Here is a 24,840-nt window from a genome sequence, read left to right on the forward strand (position 1 = left end):
ACCGTACTGACGCGAGTATAGTCCACCCCGTTTTTGGGTGAATATTTTTCAAAATTGGGGGGTGGGACTATACTCGAATTTCAAAAACAAAAATTTTTTTTTTTTTTTTTTTTTTTTTTTTTTTTTTTTTGGTTTTTAGTGTCCCTGGACCTAGAAATAAATGCTAGGATCATTCATGATTGAATATAAAAAAAAAAAAAAAATTCAAGATGTTTTGTTATTTTTAATATGAAAATTGATAATTTGTATTCATTTCATACTCTATTAATGATTTCAAAATGCATTGAATTTGAATGCATTTTGAAATCATTAATAGAGTATGACATGAATACCAATTATCAATTTTCATATTAAAAATAACAAAACATCTTGAATTTTTTTTTTTTTTTTTTTTTTTAACCATGAATGATCCTAGCATTTAGGCCTAGGTCCTGGGACACTCCAAAGCCGAAAAAATAAATAACTTAAAAAAAAAATAAAAAAATAAAAAAATTTTTTTAAATTTCTGACATTTTTCGAAAATTTGGGGGTGGGACTTTACTCGAAGGTGGGACTATACTCGCGACAGTACGGTAATAAATTTCAGATTTATATAACGCCTTTTTCCACATCTTGGAGGATTCAAAGTGCTGTAATTTCGCTGCCATGTTGAATCATCACAATCAGATCGCATTAAGTAGATTGCGGCCGAACCTGACGCAAACCTATATCCCCACTTAGATTGTAACATCCACCAATTATCTGTGCAGCTTCCCAAATTCCATTGGGTGAAGGAAGTTTTTGATAACCAAAGAACTAATCACCAATTTTTTTGAAAGCAGGAGATCCCGGAGAAAACCTGCGAGAGCGAGCATGGAATCGGGATAACCAAATGCACATACAATTCTTGGGCATGGCCAGGGCTTGAACCTGGGACCTCAGTGGTACAAGGCGAGAGAACAACTGCTGCGCCAACTCGCTCTCCGGAATGGTCCTTTAGAGAATGGTCCTTTAGAGAATGGTCCTTAAAAAAGAATGGCCCTTTAACATTTTGGACACATGCATAGGGGTTTTCCATCATGTTGCATACCCGGCTCGCTGAAAGGCAGGATTCAAAAAATGGTACACAATAGGACGTTTTGCACATGAAATGGAACTTGAAGAGCTTGGAACACAAACACTATTTGGATTAAGTGATAGCAAGTGTGATCTAATTCAACAAATTTTGGAATTTGAAACAAATGTCATCAGTTTGTCATTTAGTTTCAGTAAAAAAAATCACATGGAAAGTAGGCTTGTTTTCAAAAGTTGTGCAACACATTATGTGCAATACATATTTATTCCTTGTATTTGTATCCTCATCTTTGTTAATTTTGCAATTTCAAAATTTTTCTTCAAACATATTTAGCTGCCTGATACTGCTAACTATTTGTCACAAATCATTAGCTTTACTAGGTAAAGTGCAGTTCACTTGCACAGCTAGTAATAATAGATGCACTGATGCCTGCAGTGATATCCCCTTTTGTGTGTTTCTATTGACATTAACTACAAAATTTCCCTGGTATTATGTGTATCTTTCTGTTGAAGCAAAAATAACTCCCTGTAAAGTATATGACAAACCTGCTAATTGCACCAGGTAAATATTTTAGCCAGCATGATACCAAAAAAGAAAAAAACCTTAATTTGTGCACAAAATAAGTAGGTAATGTATCTCCAGAATGCACCTCTGCCTGCACAGGCTGCACTTGCCTTGGGTCTGAAAGTTAAAGGAGGAAAAGCAAATGCACTAACTAAATGTGTATTTTCAGCAGTAATATAAATAACATCATCATAGTCAGTTAGAACTTCCTGCTGTGACATTTATAGTTGATCTGAAAGGGGTTACATGTGTGCTGCCAGGGGCCATAAGGTACATGTAAAACAATTGACTTGTAGCAAATTGAACAAATAATGAGTGACCCATTCATATAGTAGCCTCCCAAAATGACCCATTGACATAGTAAAAGTAAAAAGCCCATTTTGGGACTTTTGCGCCATAGCGGTAGTAACAAAACAATTTTATACAAAAAAACCCTGCCAATTGTATAGTCAATTTGACACATATAGCGCTTACTACACACACCCCCACACACACCATAGTGATCAGTAGGTCTCCCCTCTGAACATAGTTCAGGCGAGACAAAAACAACCCATCCGAGTAGTAGCTTCATAAAAAGGTTGGCAGATTGATATAAGAGGCTGAAAATGTGACACATAGGGCCTATCAGCCTTACATTAGGCCCAAAAAATGGTTTCTTTGCCCTTTCCCTGACCATGTGCAATGCTGCATTTACATGTATGGTGCTTTTCCCCGACAAACCCAAAAATCGAGAATTCGCCTGCCCTTTTTTGTTGTTATTGCTAGAATAAAATGATATTTGTGAGATGATTTTTACCTTTAAATAAGGGCTTATATTGAAATACCCTACCACGTTTTCACGCAGAAAGAAGGCAGGATTCCCCTCGCTAAGCGCGCGCCTCAGGAAAGCTCGGTCATAAAACGGATGAATTATATGCATCAGTGATACACCATGCCCAGGATTTTAACAAAGAAGGCTAGCACAGGAAAGCTGCAGGATGGCGCACACCTTCCTGTGTAAGGGAATTTCAATACGGTATGAGCCCTAAACCAAATAAATGACAAAACTAGCTTAGCCTTCATTTATGATGCATTTATTTTGCAATTTATAAGTAACACTTAATCCTTGTCTGATATGTCTATTTATTTTTACTGGCTGACCCTCTCTTTTAAAGCCTTCAACATGTTCAAAGGGCAAATAGACCTTTTCTTAGGCCTTGCTAAACCTACCATTTTGTACAGAGTACAGGATTGATCTATATTACAATTATCAGGTTTTATTTTGTTTTTGTTTTTTGTGTGTTTCATTCATCTGAGCAATGTCTTGTGACCAATTAGAATGATAACCCTGCACAAAGTACTTCTATGGATTCCCATGACGTCAATACAATTTACCGATTCAATGTTGAACAACATGAACTTACTGATAACAAGAATTTTATACAATATTTTGTTCATTTTTCCTATTTCATTTTATTTTTAAATTAAAAAAAATTAAGTGGGTATTTCAGACCAGGATGTGTCACAACCAATATAATTATATAAATGTACGAACTTCCACAAACTTTGTGCAACTTAGTTTTTACAAACTACAATCAAGTGCAAATTTGCTGGGACACTTTCATAGTTCAATGACCCTCCCCGCACCCCTTATGCAATGTTGTATACCAAACGCCTCATTTTGTAAATAGCCTATATTTTTGCTCCAACATTGGTTGGTGGGGGAGGGAGGGGATTCGAAATAGGTTGGAAACTATACAAATAAAATATCACATGGTGAACTTCATATGACCGGTTTTATTGAACAGAAGGCGCGAAATATGAACAAGTGTCCCAGGGAAATTTACACTTGATTGTATTGAAGAAAAAAAAAATAATCTATTACTTTCAGTAAAATTACCATAACTTCATAAACGCGTTGTTCGATTGACATGAATTTTCACTAATTTAAAACAAATAACGTTATGCATTTTTGGTTACTTTAATTGTCATTTTTTGTCAAACTAAATATTTTTAGGTATCAAAACGCTGTAATATATGCATTATTTAAGGCATATTTGACACATGATTGCTATTATAAGCGCATTATCTCAAAATTCACTTTTAATACAATTTAAAACTAATCAAAATTAAATCATATTGGAAATATAGAGTACAATCGGTTAAAAATACCTACTGAAATAACAAAAAAATCATAAAACAAAACAATTGTTTCCCTTTAGTTCATTGGTAAATGTAAATGTAAATTGGCAACATAAAGGAAAAAAGAAAAAAAAAAGAAAAAGAAAGAAAGAAAAAGAAAGAAAAAAGAAAGAAAGAAAGACAAAAAGAATAAAAAAGAAAAAGAAAAATAGCATTACATGGAATCGAACTCGAGATCTCGGGGGCGAGAAGCAAGGCCAGTAACTATATGCCACCGGGAGACTGATGACAATTGCATTCGATTTCAGCGTATTTAATCCTATCATTGCAATGCTACTGTATTGTGTTATTGAGCTTCGATCTAATGAATTCATTCATTAAAACTCATGTTTTGGTCGTATTCAGCATTTATCTAACGTATATTTTGAATATACACGGTCACATTATACATACCTTCCTAACTTTGATATGTTTATTGGTAATCATTCCTCCATTTAAGCCAAATGAGCACGGTCTACCATAATGTTAAATAAATATATATTACCTTTTAAGTTATATTATTCTGGTAGACCGTTATTGCGTCATTAATTCTTGTTATCCTTGTTATAAATGAATTAGCATGAATAACAACAGCTCAACCATGGTGTAGTGGTTTGCTTACTGCCTTGTGATCATGAGGGCTACGGTTCGAAGCTCATTGTCGCCGATATGTTTCCTTTTAAATCCTGCTCTTTATCTCTTTTTTATTTTTGTATACCAATAATAAGCACATTTAAAATTTGTAATTGTATATAATTGTATTATACACTTTTTGGCATGGCATTGTTACGTTGAATGAGCGTGTCTGTGATGGGTAGTTGAAGGCCTATATTAACGAGTTTAACGTGCATTCCGATAATAGCATTTGAAATAGGGTAATGAGTTTGAAAGATCAATGATGAGACAAACATCATGATTCTGTTTTATTTATTTCTATATTTTCTTAATTTCTTATTTGGTTTGCTTTTATTATGTTTGTAAATTCTTCCAAAGGAGAATTTATATGTCCACTCTAATATAACCAATCAATGTGTCAAATATTCTTTGAAAAATGCATGCATTGCAGGGTTTGATATTCAAAAAAATGTTTATTTTAATATTTTTTTTTTAAAATTGGCTAATCATGTAATGCATAATGAAATTATCTTGACATCACTGAAAAATTATGAAAATCGAGCAACGCGTTCGAGAGTTATGGCGATTTTATTGATATTAATAGATTATTTTTAGCATCCCCTATACATGTATTGAAGAAGACAAAAATAATCTATTACTTTCAGTAAAATTACCATAACTCATAAACGCGTTGTTCGATTGACATGAATTTTTCACTAATTTAAAACAAATAACGTTGCGCATTTTTTGGTTACTTTAATTGTCATTTTTTGTCAAACTAAATATTTTTAGGTATCAAAACGCTGTAATATATGCATTATTTAAGGCATATTTGACACATGATTGCTATTATAAGCGCATTATCTCAAAATTCACTTTTAATACAATTTAAAACTAATCAAAATTAAATCATATTGGAAATATAGAGTACAATCGGTTAAAAATACCTACTGAAATAAAAAAAAAAATCATAAAACAAAACAATTGTTTCCCTTTAGTTCATTGGTAAATGTAAATGTAAATTGGCAACATAAAGGAAAAAAAAAAAAAAAAAGAAAGGAAGAAAGAAAGAAAAGAAAGAAAAAGAAAGAAAGAAAGACAAAAGAATAAAAAAGAAAAAGAAAAATAGCATTACATGGATTCGAACTCGAGATCTCGGGGGCGAGAAGCAAGGCCAGTAACTATATGCCACCGGGAGACTGATGACAATTGCATTCGATTTCAGCGTATTTAATCCTATCATTGCAATGCTACTGTATTGTGTTATTGAGCTTCGATCTAATGAATTCATTCATTAAAACTCATGTTTTGGTCGTATTCAGCATTTATCTAACGTATATTTTGAATATACACGGTCACATTATACATACCTTCCTAACTTTGATATGTTTATTGGTAATCATTCCTCCATTTAAGCCAAATGAGCACGGTCTACCATAATGTTAAATAAATATATATTACCTTTTAAGTTATATTATTCTGGTAGACCGTTATTGCGTCACTAATTCTTGTTATCCTTGTTATAAATGAATTCGCATGAATAACAACAGCTCAACCATGGTGTAGTGGTTTGCTTACTGCCTTGTGATCATGAGGGCTACGGTTCGAAGCTCATTGTCGCCGATATGTTGCCTTTTAAATCCTGCTCTTTATCTCTTTTTTATTTTTGTATACCAATAATAAGCACATTTAAAATTTGTAATTGTATATAATTGTATTATACACTTTTTGGCATGGCATTGTTACGTTGAATGAGCGTGTCTGTGATGGGTAGTTGAAGGCCTATATTAACGAGTTTAACGTGCATTCCGATAATAGCATTTGAAATAGGGTAATGAGTTTGAAAGATCAATGATGAGACAAACATCATGATTCTGTTTTATTTATTTCTATATTTTCTTAATTTCTTATTTGGTTTGCTTTTATTATGTTTGTAAATTCTTCCAAAGGAGAATTTATATGTCCACTCTAATATAACCAATCAATGTGTCAAATATTCCTTGAAAAATGCATGCATTGCAGGGTTTGATATTCAAAAAATGTTTATTTTAATATTTTTTTTTAAATTGGCTAATCATGTAATGCATAATGAAATTATCTTGACATCACTGAAAAAATTATGAAAATCGAGCAACGCGTTCGAGAGTTATGGCGATTTTATTGATATTAATAGATTATTTTTCTCATTTTCTATACAATCAAGTGCAAATTTGCTGGGACACTTTCATAGTTCAATGACCCTCCCCGCACCCCTTATGCAATGTTGTATACCAAACGCCTCATTTTGTAAATAGCCTATATTTTTGCTCCAACATTGGTTGGTGGGGAGGGAGGGATTGAAATAGGTTGGAAACTATACAAATAAAATATCACATGGTGAACTTCATATGACCGGTTTTATTGAACAGAAGGCGCGAAATATGAACAAGTGTCCCAGGGAAATTTACACTTGATTGTAGGAGTTGATGCATGAATTCTGAATATGTGAGGTGGTTTGATGGGCAACTTGAGTTCTTAAATTTAATGAACTAAAGGTTGTTTATCATTTTAAAGAAATTGGATTAACATATTTATGGTGCATTTCTCATTTGAAGTATAGCAACATGTATTCTTTAGCCAAATATTCTTATGGAAAGCAATTTATAGTCACCAGTGTTACAGTAAAGCACCATGTTGTATGTGTGAAAATTAAACTAAAATTGTGCAATTTATTAAAAAAATTCTAAATGTGATATATAGATTATTATAATTTTTTAGAAAATTAAACATCTATTCCACTCTTGCAAAGTAACTAACTGTGCTTCTAATTTTCTTTGCACTGTTTCAGTGGATGAAAAACATGTGGAAATCTGACGTTTGCTATGCTAGGTATGGAGTAGATGGAAGCCAATGTTCTATCCATATTTATCTAAGTGAGGTAAGTCAGCTTATAATAATGATTTGTGGTTGAAAACATCTGATTGCATGAATTTTTTTCGAAAATTTTCTTTAAAATACAAATTATGTCTCTGTGGTTGTGCATGGTCTTCAGGAGATGATGGTTCTTTGCATGTTTGTTCATTTGTTTGTGTCTTTTGTTTTGTTTTCCATTTAATTTGCATATTTCTGGTCCACATTTAATGAATGTGATCGTCCACTATAAATGGATTGTAATGTCAACATTTTCACATTTTGAGATCTTGGACAGGCAACATTTCCTCAAAATAAACTTTACATTGATGTATTACATGTCCATGTAGCTTGTTTGCAAAGAATCCTTTGTTTATTATTGCTTTTGAGAAGTTCAATGGACCATATCTCAAAATAAGCCAATTTGTAGTCAAAGTATAGAGGCCCTGCATGCTTTTATCGATTGGCTCCAAACAAAGGATTTGAACCGGTGTCCTTCACCATATTCATGGCGCAGTACAGTCCATTCAATCAAATGTTGTCATCAACCTATTTGATCGTAGTGCATTTATTATGTGTGTGAGATGAACTGTCACAGTAGATTGCAATCATGCTTTTGTTGAAAGCATTTGAGAAGTCCGCCATATTTACGGTATGATACGTCATATGCACAACCTATATATGCGTGCTTATTTTAATGTTTAAAGTTGTGTTACAGTTGCTTTTAGTTAGCAAATTTAAGAATTGTGTAGCACTTCAGTTCAGTTGATGAGATGTGTATAAATAAAAACATCCAAAAATATAGGCTGTCCCATTCAGAAGACTACATGGAAAACCAACCACATTTATGTTAGAGTGTCACACAAAAAGATAGGCTGTCCCATTCAGAAGACTACATGGAAAACCAACCACATTTATGTTAGAGTGTCACACAAAAGATAGGCTGTCCTGTTCAGAAGACTACATGGAAAACCAACCACATTTATGTTAGAGTGTCACACAAAAAGATAGGCTGTCCTGTTCAGAAGACTACATGGAAAACCAACCACATTTATGTTAGAGTGTCACACAAAAAAAGATAGGCTGTCCTGTTCAGAAGACTACATGGAAAACCAACCACATTTATGTTAGAGTGTCACACAAAAAGATAGGCTGTCCGTTCAGAAGACTACATGGAAAACCAACCACATTTATGTTAGAGTGTCACACAAAAGATAGGCTGTCCCGTTCAGAAGACTACATGGAAAACCAACCACATTTATGTTAGAGTGTCACACAAAAAGATAGGCTGCCCGTTCAGAAGACTACATGGAAAACCAACCACATTTATGTTAGAGTGTCACACAAAAGATAGGCTGTCCGTTCAGAAGACTACATGGAAAACCAACCACATTTATGTTAGAGTGTCACACAAAAAGATAGGCTGTCCCGTTCAGAAGACTACATGGAAAACCAACCACATTTATGTTAGAGTGTCACATATGCCATCAAATGGTAATTAGTTTCTTTATAGCATGTAGGGCTTTGGTTACTTACACCATGTTATCCACACAGAATCAAGACTTTAAAGGGGCAAAAAAAGGAAAGAAAACGCTCTATAGAGCCATGGATTGTTATGTTCAGGGACCAAAAGAGATACTTGCTCAAAATTGCTATCATTTTCATAACCCTTTTTTCCTATTCTGCCATGATAATTTTAAAATGGCCATTGTGCTGTTGTTGTTTTTTGTTTTTTGTTTTGTTTTGTTTTTCTATTTTTTGTTTGTTTGTTTTAATATTTCAGTAGAACTTGCCAATGACATTTACATCATAACTAAAACACGTTTCTACAAGTAGTAACAAATACACACACAAACCAACCAAATAAACAAGGAATCAAAATTGATTGAACGTCTATTTTTGGAAATTCAATAAACTTGATTGGTTTCATATATTTTCACCGCATGAAGAGCTGCAGATTGACAGTGATATAATCGCGAATTGTAGGATATTAAAACTACAAGTTTGTCAAATCGCTATGCTGTCACCAAGACGTCATGAGTGAAATATTAGAATCAAGGGAGAAAATCTGCAGCACATCAACTAGGAGACATTTATAATGAATTGGACTAATATACAGGCTGAGTCAAAATGATATGTACCCAACTTAATTAACAAAAATAATTTAAAAAAATACTACCGTGTATATATATGGTAGTATTTTAATTTTTTGATTGAATTTTAAACAAATTTCCACAATTCAAAGTTTATGTGAAGGAGAAAAAACTGTCACAAACACAGCATAAGGCCAAAAAAAGCCAACGGTTTGTTTGTCCATAGAGGCTTATGAAACAGTTGGGTCGGTAGGTTGGATTTTTTATTTTATTTTTTTCAGATATTGCACTTGAAACTGACAATTTGAAGACTGGTAAATAAGTAAAAACACACAGCACTTTACTGGTTTAACTCTTGAGATGGTTCTGCATGTTATACTGTTCATTTTTTTTTACATTTTCTTTATTTAAATTTATACTAACCACTGTTTTACTAGCACATTCAACACAAATTTTTAAAAAAAAGAAAAAGAAAGACACGGTCGGGACCAGGGAACACGGTCGGTCGGACATGGACAAACAAACAATTTTTTTTTTGGCCTAAATGTTATTCAGGGTTTCTTTGATTCCAGAAAAAAAAATGTTGGGTAAAAATTATTTTGATGTGTCCTGTATGCATTGCTAGACAGGCAGATGATGTGACATGTGGCTTCATAATATAGAATATTGTCAATAAACGCAGTGTATGAAGACATAGTATGTAGGTTAAACATTGGCAGCCAGAGCTAGCCAGTAAAGCAGTCAGGTAAATCCTAAATAGCGTCAAGTGGTTTCATGTTGAAAGTAGGTTACATACCCAAACAGCTTGTGTTTCATATCACGGGAATATGTTCTTATGAAATAAATCCCTTTCTAATTTGTACATTTCTAAAATTTCAAACACACCTGATCATGTTTTGTTTATACTTTGCTATCAGGCTTCCTAGATAGACCAATGAACTTTATAAACTGTTTTTACATTTTACATTGCTGCGAAAGTGAAAGAACATGAATAGTCTGAAAATTAATATGATGTGAGCGAGAATAGCTTTTTGACAATAACAGGAAAAGCATAAAAGACATGTTTCTATGCAAAGGTGCTACAGTAGTATTAAAGGAGCAATCCAGGGGTATGCTATTTTTTCCTCCATTAAAGGAAAAGTGTAGGTTTTTTCCATCAAAATATTATGCAGAGAATAAAATACAGGATTTTTGTTCTGGCTATGCATAACAACACCCAGAATTGGAAATGTAGCGGTACAATTATCTCCAATGCATCTAGACAAAAAATGTACAGACCATTCACTAAAGACAAAGTCAAACAGTGTCTGTTAATGTGGGCCAATCGTTCCATGAAGTATGCGCACAAAAATGCTTTCAAAGCACAGTTGTGACATCTTTCGTATAAATGTACATCTATAAAGGCACCATAGCAGATAATGATCCATATAGCCACAAACGACATGTGTGTGATATATTATAGACATAGGCGTTTGAATGGTTGGCCCTCATGAATATGCAAGAATTTTCAGCATAAAAACCATGGGGACTTAGCCTTTTGGTGGATTGTCTGTATATTTTTTGGTCTGTGATCCATGTTTCTTGGCACCACTGAGATCCAGACAAATGAATGGCAATGCAAACAAATGAGGTGGATATTGGCAATTAAGAATTTGTGGGAGACTAAATGTAAATAATTGAAATACATTTTGTACACCAATGCGCACTATGATATCCTTGTTTTCATATCGTATAGGCCTACTTTAGAACATGAAATAATAAGATGAAAACTATTAAACATTTAACATACCAGCATGATTCTCGTTATTCTGTATTTTATGGTGTCAGAGAATGCTCTTTGACTTGCCATAACATTATTTTTCTTGAGCATTGACTCACAAATCTCTATAGATTTTCAGAAGCATGTTATTGGAAATTATATTCCTGGTTTCCATTATGCACAAATCAATTGTAGTCCCGGCCCCTGGGGGCCGGGGATAGCGGGGACCTACCCGGGGATGTAATTTTGGAAACTGTTACAAACATGTTACAGTCACGGCTTAGTCCCATGAGGGCGGGCACTATTTCTGTGTACATCCCGGGGGACATCCCCGGCCAAGTCCCCGACCCCTAGCCCCGTGCACCATGTTCGAAGTCCCTGCGAGCGTTTCCCCCGCATACGACCCGCACAGTTGTGAGTACTCTTCTATTACGCCCCGGTACATTCCCGGGTAGATCCGGCCTGTTTGAGAGGCATTACATCCCCGTACACTCCCCCACTACGTCCCCGCACTGCAGGGACACATTGAGCAGTTACATCCCCGGCCAAGTCCCGGCTCGGACCCCGCTATTGCCAGGCCCCTGGGGGCCGGGACTACAATTGATTTGTGCATTACATTTTTAGGTTTTTAGAATTGAAATTTTAAAATCTTGCATATGATCATGATCAGTGGCAGCACCAGGGGAGGCATTTTTTTCTTTTCCCGCCCCTTCCCAGTTTGGCCCATGTAAAAATTGCCCAATTTATTAGGATTTTGTTTTTAAATTTTACCCACCCCAATCCTTCTCACAAAACTTCACTTTTCCCCCATAAAAATCCTGGCACTGCCACTACATATGATGTACCCACTTCAGAAAGGGCTGTGGGAGGGGGGGTTTAACTTTGCTTCCCCCCTCTCCATCTCGGCCCGCCAAAATTGCCCCCCTCGGCCTGCCAAAAATCTTTGTTTGGGAGTTATTGCATTTATTTAGCACATTTGTGGAGTTATTGCATTTATTTAGTACAATCATGAAGTTATTGTATTTATTTAGTGCATTTGTGGAGTTATTGCACTTAGTGCATTTAGCTCTCTAGCTCAAGCACTAAGCTAAAGTGCAAAAACTCCACGGTCTTGTGCAATTATCATGACTAAATGCACTGTGCTCAATGAATTATTCTTATTAGAACAGAATTAAGCAGGTTCAGATAGCAATATACTACAATATTACTATTCAATAACATTTGACAGCTGATAATTGCAAACATGAACTGAATTTGTAGCCAATATGTGATGCTTTTTTGACCCATCACATCGAAACTAGGCAGTTGCCGGAAATCCGCACTGAAAGATGATAAAGAAAATGGAAGTTAATGAGGTGACAGGACTGATCATTAGATGGATGCACTCAAGTAGGAGTTTAATCAATATAATCGGCTAACTGTGGGAGAAAATTCAACCCTTGAATTCCATCCATACATAGGGCCATACATAAGAGATTAGAAAAGGATAGTGACGGATTTTATTTGATTGTGCCGAGTATGGTTGTTATAGCAACCAGCACTCTGCTTTGAGAATAATTTCATTTTTTTCCAATATCGTTGTAATGACTTTTTATATTTAAATCAAATAATCAATAAAATTTATCAAGAGTTCTTATAAGTGTCTAAATTTGACTTTGAAATAAAGGAAGACCATCATTCTTGATTCATCTCAAAAATCTGTGCAAACTGGTCAGTGGTCATATAGTATTGATAAAATTCTGATATGATTTTCTTAGTTTATTGGAAAAAGTGAAGAGCCTTAATCTATGACTGAATCTCCATCTATATTTTCTGTAGCCTTTATAATTTAGTCACAGAATTAGAGAAAGAGAACCGGGACTCGGCCGACATCTTGATACAGGCATGGAGCAAAAATTGGAGGTATTCGGTTCTCCTTGGAATGCGCTCAGGGCATTCATTGTCATGCAAGCACGACATGGATGGTGGGCACATTTGAGAGACGCACTTGGATGTAATCTGCACGCGAGTACCAAGACGCTTCAGATGAGGTACAGAATTGTTTTCATTCGTCTCCATGCAGCGTTGGCAAGGACCCGAATACCCCCAATTTTCTCCCCATAGCGGAGGGCGCAATTGTACCTGGCGGTATAGGGAATCCTGGTTCTCTTTCTCTAATTCTGTGAATTTGTGTTTGTGTGAGGTAGACAAATCCATCGCATCTCCTCACTCACCACATAACAATTTAGCTACTCATTAAATCAAAGATTTCTATTTTCACAGTATGTTTTTTTCATCATTCAAAATGAGACCTTTTGTCACCACTTGTGTGTACTTTATTGACTTTATACTGTGTATCTGAAACTCAGAGTAATGACTCATATTCCAGAAGGTCTATACCAGGCCTTCTCAACTAGTTTATTTGAAGTGCAAACTGGAAAACTGGAAAATTTTAGTGATCATGAAGTGCCAACATATCAAGGAAGGACTCTGCGATGTAGCGTGTATGCATAGCGGTAAAGGTGCAGTGGTGCTCTATGGGTGTCCAGGGGGCAGCGCCCCTGGAAGCTCATGGACTTTAAGGTTTTTTCAAGGCCCAGATTGGGTATTTTCACCCTTTTTTGTTCAAGATTTATGTGAAAAAAATTATTAAAATGACCGTGCGCCACTTCGACTGACTCCAAGTGCCACAAGTGGCGCGCGCGCCGCCAGTTGAGAAGGTCTGGTCTATACTAAGCTGTTGCCATGTTCAATAAAACATTGACCATTGACATTGAAATGAAAACATTGACTTTGTTGAGAAATTTTGTGACCCGCTCCAACATAAGAGCACAGGGTTAACAAAATGACTTTATGAGATATAACATATTTGAAATCTAATACTTCAAATCTTTAAAATCATACCAATCATGTACCAGTCACATATAGCAATTATATATTTTGTGATTTCAATGAAGTTGGTTGTAATTTTGTTCCCTTTATTAATTAATCAAGAAAGTATTGAACTATTGAATTCCTTTTATTTCAGTTCAGAATTCAGCAGCAATTTTATCTGATGATCGCCGTTGGGGCGTGAAACTCGAGTAATAAAATTGTGCTGTAATAAAATTATTACGTCGTTTGTGTACATGCTCTACTATCAAATAGTATCGTGCACTATTTCATTTGTTTTGATTGACTATAAATTTAGTATAATATTATATATACTAGCATAATAAATGATAACTGAACACTAATTCAATATCATGGTATAACAGTTTGTTTCTGTTCAAGTCATTAATATTTGATTCCATTGATCACAACTTATAAGAACACATACACACTCCTTGTATAAGTTTATCAGGGGAGTGTCGGATATCACACTATCGGTAAAGTTTGTTGTACAAGTCCAGTAATTTATACTCACGTTTTAGATGTTTCATGCGATCAGCTACTGCAAGGAACAGTACACCCTGTGGATGAGAGTGGGAGTGTTGCTAGATAGGCACATTGCTGACGACATCTTACAATCATGAGATGAAACATCTAAAATGTGTAAATGACTGGACTTGTAAAATAAAATTTACCAATAACATGAATACACAAATATTATTACACTACAAAGGCAGGTTGTTGTATACCCCTCTCCGAAAGTTTGTTCGACTAAGTTATATAAGGCGTAAGTTATTCGGCTTTTTTTACTGCAGTGCACGCATCAATAAAGTCGCAACTCACACTCGCGAAAATTCACATAAGCATGCGCCAGTCACGCATTACGCAACGCACAACTAGAATAAGCATTGTGCTAAACTGCGTGCATGCCATTCTATATCAATACACAGTGTTATGAGTCTTTTCTGCCTTATATAAACTGAACAAAATTTAGGACAAGGGTTAACCAATTGTATTTAAGCTTATTTACAATATATAGTTCATGTTTTTATACCAGTGGATACCAAATAAAGGAAACATTATTTTAGACAAAAATAGATATTATTATTTGTTTTAGTGAACATAACGCGCGTAAAGTAAACAGTGCGCAGTGCTGCGTCTCTGCTGCAGGTATATGTGCCTTCAAAGTCGGCACAATGTGTGCGTCCGCGTCGGTACTTTGTACTTCAGACTAAACAGACTGTAGAGAATAGTCAATGTGAAATTGAAAGAAAAATACAATTATTGTATCAAGCTGTATCTTTCACAGGAAGAGGGTGTCAGTACCCATACTAAATACATTTTGTTTCATTCTTGTTCCTTATATACATATGTTGATAATTTACTTTCATAATATATACATAAATTAGGCATAGCTGCAATGATACTAATTCTGGTCAATGCAAGCTTAGTACAGTACTGATAAACTTTCACAGGATTTAACAGAGCTGCTAATCTCCCAAATTTGGTACACTTGGTGATAAAAGCATGAGTTTTTACTTTCACACATGAAGTTCTTGGTCCAAAGTGTATTTTAAGATGTGGAATCATTTTGGATTTGACAAAAAAAACTGTTGTTTTGACCCAAAAATGAGTTTCTTTGTAGAATAAATGTGTATGTAATGACAGGTCGTAGATAACTATTCCTTTTTGAATCTGTGTGATCAGACAAATAATTTGGTGTAGCTTTCAACAACATTTTTACTCCTGTATGAAACTTTTGTGACCTCTAGCCAAAGCCATAGTCAGGGGGTTGCAGGGGTACAATGCATCCCCCAGTGGTAAATCCGAATAAAAAGGTCCAATTTTTTGAAGTAAAATGTTGAAAATCAGGTCTTTTTGTGAGGACAATTTCACAAAAGGCCCACCCCACCCCACAAAAAAAAATGGTTATGGGCCTGCCTCTAGCGATCACTAGAGGTAAAATTTAAAAGGATTCAGCTTAGCAGGTTAGCTAAACTATAGGGCCTAGTTTAATGGTGTCAATGTATTCAAAAAGTGCTCTAATATCCTACTAAAAGGACTGTTTGTGTAGCATTGTAGCCTATATTGTTAAAAGACATGTCTTTAATGTATTTAATGGCATTAACCAGTGGGACTTTTTCAGCCAGAAGAGGTTTCAGGCTGTCTTGTGCAGAATCATCAAGGAAATCAAAATAGTGCTGTGCTTCTGAAACATTAAAACTAATACTCTAGTAGTAATAATAAAGAGGTAAAGGCTGGCACTAGCATGTTTTTCACTTTATAATTACAGACGTCATAAATTGGTGGAAAAAAAATGCATGTGCATTTTGAATGTATCAATGTGAGTTTGTGAAATGATTGCTAATGAATCGGCAGTAAATTACTTTCCAAATATAGCATGATAATGTCGCAAAGAAATGGCTCAGAATCGCAAAGAAATGGCTCAGAATGACATTTTGGATAAAAACAAGCTGTGATAAAGTAGGTGGTTCAGCAACATGCAGGTTTTTTTATGTATTTTAGGGTGTGAACTATTTCATGTCAAATCACTGCTTTTTGTGTTGAATCTTTGAATCATACACAAGTGGATATTCAATAATCATTTATGTTTCCTTGCCATTACTATTTTATATTTTGGGGATAAAGATAACGAGAGTTGCATAAAATGTAAAGAGGGAGAGAGAGTATGATGAGGGGATGTGGTGCAAGAGGATAGAGTTAAACAGGGATAGGCGGCAGAAGAGCTCAGAAGTAGAGGTGCAAAATTGACACATGCAATCTGATTTTTACATGGAGGCACCAACCCTCTAAAAAGTTTTTTTTTTTTAATCCTTCTGATGCCTCTGTACAGACATTATAATATTAATATTTTTGTTCTCATCAAGAATATTTTCATGAATTGATGAGGGAGGGAGGTTTTTGTTCTTGGTTTTTTTTCAATGTAAAATTAGTCTTGTTACTAGTTAGTAGTTTTCAGTCCTTTTCAACAGTGCTCAAGGAAAGGAGGCGGCCAGAAATTGAGGCGGAGGGCAAGAACCACAAACTTCCCCCCCGCCTAATACTACACACCCTACATGAAATTGCTAGTCTCATACTGAGCACATCAGGTTAGACAATTTGAAACTCAACAATGTAGTCCCTCGGGATGCAGTCATAATGCCTACTACATTTTGTATGCCTCCATACACCATACACATTGATCATGTTGATGACTTTGTGACTTGGTAAGCATGTACATGTATATGCTTGAATGCCGAATTGAAATGCAATAGTTACCATATGTTTCTGTTGTGATAAGCAGAACTTTAATAAGGCAAAAAAAAGTGTGTTGCCCTTAAATGGGAAAAATCAGGATGGCCGTTCCATTGGTCGATATATTTTTTTAATCTTTAAATATTTTTTTAAACCTTCAGTTTTTAAAAATCCAAAAAAATATTAAATATTGCTTCTTCCATGAGGGACATTTGTCAATTTGACATTTTAACTACTATACTTCATTATTATGTAATCCAGATTGGTTTATAACTCCAGCATCCGAGTAAGGTATTTTGACTACTTCCCCGCGCCTATGCAATTAGGCGTATGTGGGGAAGTAGTAAAAACTACTCGATGTTGGATGATTTGACTACTTCCCTCCGTTGACGCGCCAGGAAGTATCCATACACTTAAAACAAATGCAATTTCTTAAAGACACTAAATCTAAATTATAAAGTTAAGTAATTGATGGAGAAGTTTGTTATGTGCACTTTGATACTTCATTTGGCACGATGCAACTTTATTCCACTAAACCATATCGTCAGCCTGCTATGCTAATTGCCTAAGTTATTTTTTATAATTTTGAGAACAAAGAACAAAATGTAGTTCAAGCATGCATCAGTTACGTAATCAGTGCCTAATTATTTCGGATTATTCCCTTTCATTTGTATCATTATCATTTGTTCTTGTGCAAAGATTGGTGAATAAATATGTTTAAATGCATGCTTGAACCATATTTTGTACTTCGTTCTCAAAATTACAAAAAATGTCTTGGGCAATTAGCGTATTAGGCTGACGATATGCATTTGAAAAGATAATAGTTAGAATTTCAAAAGTAGACATGAGAAGATAAAGGGGGTACTCAAATAATGTTTGGTAGGCAAGTTCTGTCCAGATTTCCAAAATGCTGGCTCCGGACCTGAGTTTGGGGACATAAAATGGGATTTCTGAATGAAACTAAAAATGGAGAGCTCTGTGTTCATTCCCGTTTGGCAAAAAGTTCTCAAAAATAAGTGTGTGGAACTTAAATTTGAAGCTTAGCCAAAAAGCTTTGAGAACTTCAAATGAGGGTCTCTGAAATGGAAACAAAATTGATGGGGGATGTCTCTGGAATGGAAAAAGAGCTTGGAAAGGGGGTGTTGAGGGTGGCACTTACCTGTATTAGTACAAGGTATATGGAGTACCCCCTCCCCTGGTTCAAAACTGGTCAGGACAAGTTGGGACATTACAATATGCCAAAAAATCTGGTTTGAAAAAAATTAACCAATTTCATATTATAAGATCGTACATTTGCTTTAATAATGCATTTCTAATAACAATAATAATTGACAATTTTGTTTTCACTGCATACAATCAGTAGTCAGTAGATGGTGAAGATGCAATATAACGCATCAGTAAAATCCCTATTCATTAAACAATATAAATATTTTATTTGAATAAAATTTATAAATAGCAGACAAATTAATTGCTAATAACATTGTGACATTTTCAAGCGTAAATCCCACAATGTATATTATATGCAACATAGAACATTCTTGTGTTGGCAGGAAGGGACCATGTCTGTTTATGCCAGGTGGTGGTCGCCGTGCATTCTCTAAATTCAGTAAATTTTCATCGTCAACCGTGTAATTGAATGGGATTATTTTGAAATTTTAAAACGCTTGAAATATCACAAGCAAATAGGCCTATGTTAATAAATAATATAAATACAAGCTAAAACCGTTGGGGTTCAATAATGAACCCCACAAAACTAACTGAGTATATGGAAAATGCCATACGGCCGGGCGGTTTCACAAGTTGCCGGCTCTATCATGCCACTCGCCGCCTGGTTTATGCTGCATGCCAATAGATCCTCAATATTGAATGACATTTTCTTACAAAATATTAACAAAGTAATGAAATCTTGCATGGGTCTCCATTTTTATTACAAATTTGTATAACTTTATATATGTCAGGCCTAATTCCAGAAAAATACAGGACTAATTTTTTGGTTTTGGAATTTAAAAAAAATATTCTCCAACAGGTTAGTTCCAACTGACAATGAAAGTCAAATTATGATATTTTTGCAATTTAAGGGGACAAAGTTTGACTTGGCATTTGCATTCAAAATCTGGAGTATAGGCTAAGAGTTAACTCATAATTTTAAGATTTTATGTTATTTTTGATAATTGGTTATAAAAAAGATTAGAAAATGTGTTTTCCCAAAATTATAATGAAAAACTTGAAATTGGTTGAGTCTTTGGTCTTGATTGTCACACACTCTAAAAAAATGCATGTTTTTGGCCTTTATTTCCAAAATTTTGTCAAATATTACAATTTGACTTTCATTGCCAGTTAGAAGGACTAGGACTTAATTGTGTTTCATTTTGCAAAATAGAAACACAATTTTAATCCAAAGTGGTGTATTTTTCTGGACTAGGGAGTATTATGAATGTATGGATTCATACATTATTCAGCAAACTTCAGAATCAATGCAACAGGATGTTGACCTAATCTATTATGCCAAGTTTATTAATAAATATTGATCTTTATCATATAAATATCATCTTTGACAAATTACCTGGATGGTTGACTGCTTTCATAACTATTTTGTTATATAAGGAAACAATTCAATTCTAACTAAATTATTAAGTTGTGTGAGAGAATGTAACAGAGTACCAAGATGACATTGTAGCACAGTTATGTTTACATAAGGGACCATCAATCCCTAGAACTACACTACTCCCCACACATAGGCCTATTGTTTTTGTTGCACTTTTTGAATATTTACTGATATAGTAAGGCGGAGATAAAAAAAAAAAACATGTTTCTCATCCTCTCCCACTTCCTTTTTTGAGGTTGCTTCATTTTATTTTTATTTTTTGAAATTGAGTTAAATAACATTTTTTGAAAGATGTCTAGTACATTGAGATGCTTTATATAGCCATCCTAATATGAAAGAAACACTTTTTGAAAGTTTTGTGAGCATTAGATGGGCCTACCTACAATAAAATAAAAAGGCCGCCTCCTTTTTTCAGTCAATATTGTATAGCAAAATATAGGGATAAATAAAAAAGCAAAAAGCCCCTCCTCCTCTTTTTTGTTTGTTTTGAAAACCCGGATGAAAAACCTGCTTTTATTTTAATACTCGGCCTAACCCCTACAATGAATAAGCTAGGCACTGCATTTTCTTGTCAAGGGATATAAATTTTCAATTCTCTATGCCTAGGCTTAAGGAATTCAATGGAAACCCAATGGGAGAAGTGATCCCAGAGACGGACGTAACCTTTCGGTCGACATTACTGAAGAAGAGAAAAGGGTTTTAAGGGTATTTTCGTGATTTCAGGACTTAAGAAAAGTTTACAGATTTTTTTATATCCTCAGCGGATCTCTGAAAGTCTCTTTTCACTCTAAAAATTTAGTTCTCACTGTCAGATATATATGCCTTTTAATTTTGAGTCAAATAAATGAGGTAAAACAATGAAAACCGCCATTAGTTTAGGGGTAAATTGGCTCAATGTGTTATAACATCCTGTAAACAAAAAACACACAAAACATTTCAGCCATACACAATTCTAGTAATATTTTAATAATTGTATGAATTTTAGAAATAAAGGGTAATGCATGATCCTTTACGAAAATAATGTGTCGAGGCAGTAAAACGTAAATAATGGGTGAGGCGCAGCCGAACCCATTATTTAAACGCTTTTACTGCCGAGGACACATTATTTATGTAAAGGATAATGCTGCACCCTTTATTTCTATTCTATTACCACAAAATAGTGTGATTTAAAGAGAAAATATCAATTTTTTTGCCCAAATATTTCAAGTTGGTTACCTCAAGGAGCGCATACGCGTATGCACATTCCAATAACACAACCTAACATTCCATTCTCCCTATAAGCAGGTATGCACATACAATAACACACCCCTGACATTCCATTCTCCCCTACATAAGCAGGTGTGCTGTGCGCTCTGCTGTGCGCTGTGATGATAGAAGAACATTAAGTTCGTTGCCCTTGACACTTTATTGCTAATTAATGGTCTGTCACGTGACGCGTTTCAACAAATCACAGTGCGCGATTTTGAATAATGGGTCGTGGGGGTAATAGAATGCTGTATTTTAGGACAAAGCCACAGAACTCAAGATTTAAAAATCTTTGAGTTCTGTGGCTTTGTCCTAAATACAGCATGCAATGCCTTGATTTTTGCAGGTTATCTCAGTACATTACAATCGTGTAAAAAATCATAATTTTGAAATGTGTCATAATGACTTTTTGACAGTAAATGTTACAGTTTTGCTTTAAAGCCAAGTGCTACCACTTGGGGGCATGGTGGTGCAGTGGTACGGGCTCTACCTTGTAATCGGAGGGTTGTGAGTTTGAGCTTCGGCCGTGCCATCGTGTTGTGCACTTGAAAACGCTTTACCTCACTTGTCTCTCTCTACCCAGGGGTGAAATGGGGGCTGTTATAAACATTGTCCATTGAGCGCTGCCCAAAAGTATGAGCTTGCCTTGGGCATTGTATAGCAGGTGACATATTCTAACGGCAGCGGAATAAATGCAAAGCACTCTGATACACATGTGAAAGGTGCTGTATAAATGTCAACATTTATGGGTGTTTTTTACCAATTTTGCAGCCAACTAGCAGCATATTGCTGTTTAGGTTTGTTGACATTGTCAAGTGAGGCATTTACTAAATGTTTCTTGTAATTTTTGTTTATTTCATCTTCTTTTTTTCAATGTTACACAGGTTGAGCGCTGGTGTCCAAAGCTTCCAGGCAGAGAAAATGAAGAGACTAAACTTCTAGCTAAAAATGATGCTACAAAGGTTAGTGTGATTATGTGACATATATTCTTGTCCTCTGAAGGCCCAAAATGGCATTTGTGATAATTGTTGTAACATTGTTGACCATACCGTCAAACATCCTGTTTCTGTTCTTGTTGCTGTGTTTATCACTCCTACCTATTAGAAAATGTCTGACGATGGCCTCAATGGATCATATCATGTCACATATAAGTTCACTTTTTTCATTTTGTATTACTCTATTTTGTTTGCACTTATTTGCTATCCTATAATAAATCAGCACGTAACAAGATATATAGGCATGGCAATGTAATATAAGTGATATTATCAAGTTCTGTTTGGCAAGATGAAGTCTAAGATTGCTATCTTCAGTACATGATCGGTACCAGGATAATACTTTTTTTTTGAAGAAATGCTATCTTCAGTAGATAGCTGTATGAGATAATACTCAATGTATGTAAGAATTTTTGTTTATATGGTAGTGCCACTATATCATTGGGAGGATATAGGGAAAGGTAATGTATCATTTAGTAGGAAGCAATGTTGAAACAATGTTTTTATTACAAGTAAAAGAATATTCAGTATCTGCAACTAGTATAAGTTTTAGGTGTGTTGTGTCTTGCGAGCTTATCACACAATAATTATTTTCTTTCATGTGCTTAATGTTTGGTTTTATACGGAAGTCGGAAGTACTTATATTCTCATTTCCATACCTTTCATAAGCAATATTCTGCATATATCAGTACTTGAAAATGCATGTTTGGAGAGAGCATTTCAATAACTCATGATGTGGATTACAAATTAGTTGTTGGACAGGGCTGTGAATGACAATATCTATAAATATATTGGATGGCTTTGAGGGTGATCCATATACAATATCATATTGCATGAGCTAAAAAATACTGTACAAGTTGCAGACAAGTATGATATTTTGTAATTTTGCAATATTGCAATTCAATAATAATATTATTATTATTGTTTATTATTATTATTGTTATTGTTATTGTTATTATTGTTATTGTTGTTGTTAGTATTACTATACTTTTTTTTTATATCAGGCTTTTGATATGCAATAAAATAAAATTTAAACTTACCTCCCAGCAAACACACAACATTTTACAGAACAGGTTTAAATGTTGGGTTATATAAAGGGTATAAAAACATTTTAATAACATTCATAAAACATTTTTGAAAACATGATGCAAAACATTCTAACAGAATGTTATAAAACTGTTGACAAAATATCATGCAAATTTGCCCAAAACATTTTACAATAACGTTTTTAAAACACATTCATGATCTTCATATAACCGGACATTTAAATGTTATTAAAACGTTTTGAATAAAGTTTTTAAGAACATTTTTGGGTTTTCTTGCCTAGCAACCGGATAAGCACAACAATGTGATATTAAAACAATTAATATCTCATTGGAATTGTACAATAGATAGATAGTAATTCTAATTAATGTTGCTTTGTCTTTATTACAGGCTACCATTCAAACTGACAAGGAAGGGCTGTTTCACCTCCTCTCAGAAGAAAATCCAGAAAAATTTGAATGGATGAAACTAAGAATCAGCCGAATGTGGGATAAAAAATGGATGCCTGCTGCACAGCAATTACAAGCTAAATATAACATGACAAATAGAATTCAGAAAAAAGTAAGTACTGGTCAGATTAATTGCCCATAGCAATTGTAAAATTTGTTGACATTATTTTTCATGCTCTAATACAGAACTGGGTTTGTGGATTACTGCTTGAATTAACCCCATGAAAACAAAGTGTTGATTGGTTACAAAGAGGGATGTATCATATTCTGAACCAATCAGAGGTATGGTAGAATAGTCAGTAGGCTGGGCTTAAAAGCTGTACTTTGATTGGTTACTCTTATGATTATGTCATTTAATTAACCAATCAGCGGCCCTGTGAGAAAGAGCAGTAATCATGGGGTTAAGCAATATTGGTTTTTGTGAAGTGAATCACAAATGCAACTACTTCAACAAAAAGGAAAGATCGGTTGTAGGCATTGAGATATGAAGAAATGTTCATTAATATTCATAAAATATGTAAATATTCACTCACACAATATGGTGTTTGTTTTTTAATGGTACATTTTTAGTGTAAGAACATAAACATCCTTATGTTGTATTTGTACAATTTGTCACAATATGTGATTTTTTTGTAGGTGGGGGTGAAATTGAACTTTTTTGTATGTAATTTGATGGGTTAGCAGGCAAATTGTTGGGCCCAGCCTATTGGGATATTCCAGTTGAAAGCCATAAAACACCATGCAAGACATGACCTTAATTTGCCACACAGGGAGTGTAAATTTTAAATGGGGTTACCTGAATGGGTGACTCCATAGATTTTAACTGGTAAATAGCCTATTGGTAATGTTCACTTCATTTTAAAGTGTTAGATACACAAGAAACAAGATACTGAATCATACACACAAAGTTGCATAATAAATTGCTCTTAGATTTTTTTAATTAAGTAGTATGAATAATGGTAACAAGAAGCATGATGAATACTATATGAGGCAATAATCAGGGGCACCAATATCTATTAAAGAGTTGGTATGTTGAGGGTATGAATGGGTGTATCCTTGGACTATAGTTTTAATTCAATCATACAGCCATTCTGCATGTCCCTGAGTGGGTATTTTGAAATGAATCTTATGTGAGCATTTCACATACGATTCATTAGCTAAAATTACAAGTGCAGTTCACTATGTGCCCTAGTTTTCAAACATTTCTCTTCCAATAAATATGCTTCCATTTACTGAATTATCTTGTATGGTGGGTGAGTGATTGGA

The 24,840-nt window shown here is 34.5% G+C and overlaps 1 protein-coding gene across 2 annotated transcripts in view; it reads left to right on the plus strand.

Moving 5' to 3' along the window:
* The window catches only part of LOC140153289 (alpha-1,6-mannosylglycoprotein 6-beta-N-acetylglucosaminyltransferase A-like), a 99,571-nt gene that overhangs the window by 19,846 nt on the left and 54,885 nt on the right, over positions 1-24,840 (plus strand). For both annotated transcript variants that reach the window (XM_072175998.1, XM_072175999.1), the window contains exons 5-7: positions 7,221-7,310; positions 21,974-22,051; positions 23,516-23,686. In XM_072175998.1, coding sequence (XP_072032099.1) covers positions 7,221-7,310; positions 21,974-22,051; positions 23,516-23,686 — 339 coding nt within the window. The remainder of the gene's footprint in view (positions 1-7,220; positions 7,311-21,973; positions 22,052-23,515; positions 23,687-24,840) is intronic.

Source organism: Amphiura filiformis, chromosome 5 (assembly GCF_039555335.1).
Source record: "Amphiura filiformis chromosome 5, Afil_fr2py, whole genome shotgun sequence".
Taxonomy (NCBI): domain Eukaryota; kingdom Metazoa; phylum Echinodermata; class Ophiuroidea; order Amphilepidida; family Amphiuridae; genus Amphiura; species Amphiura filiformis.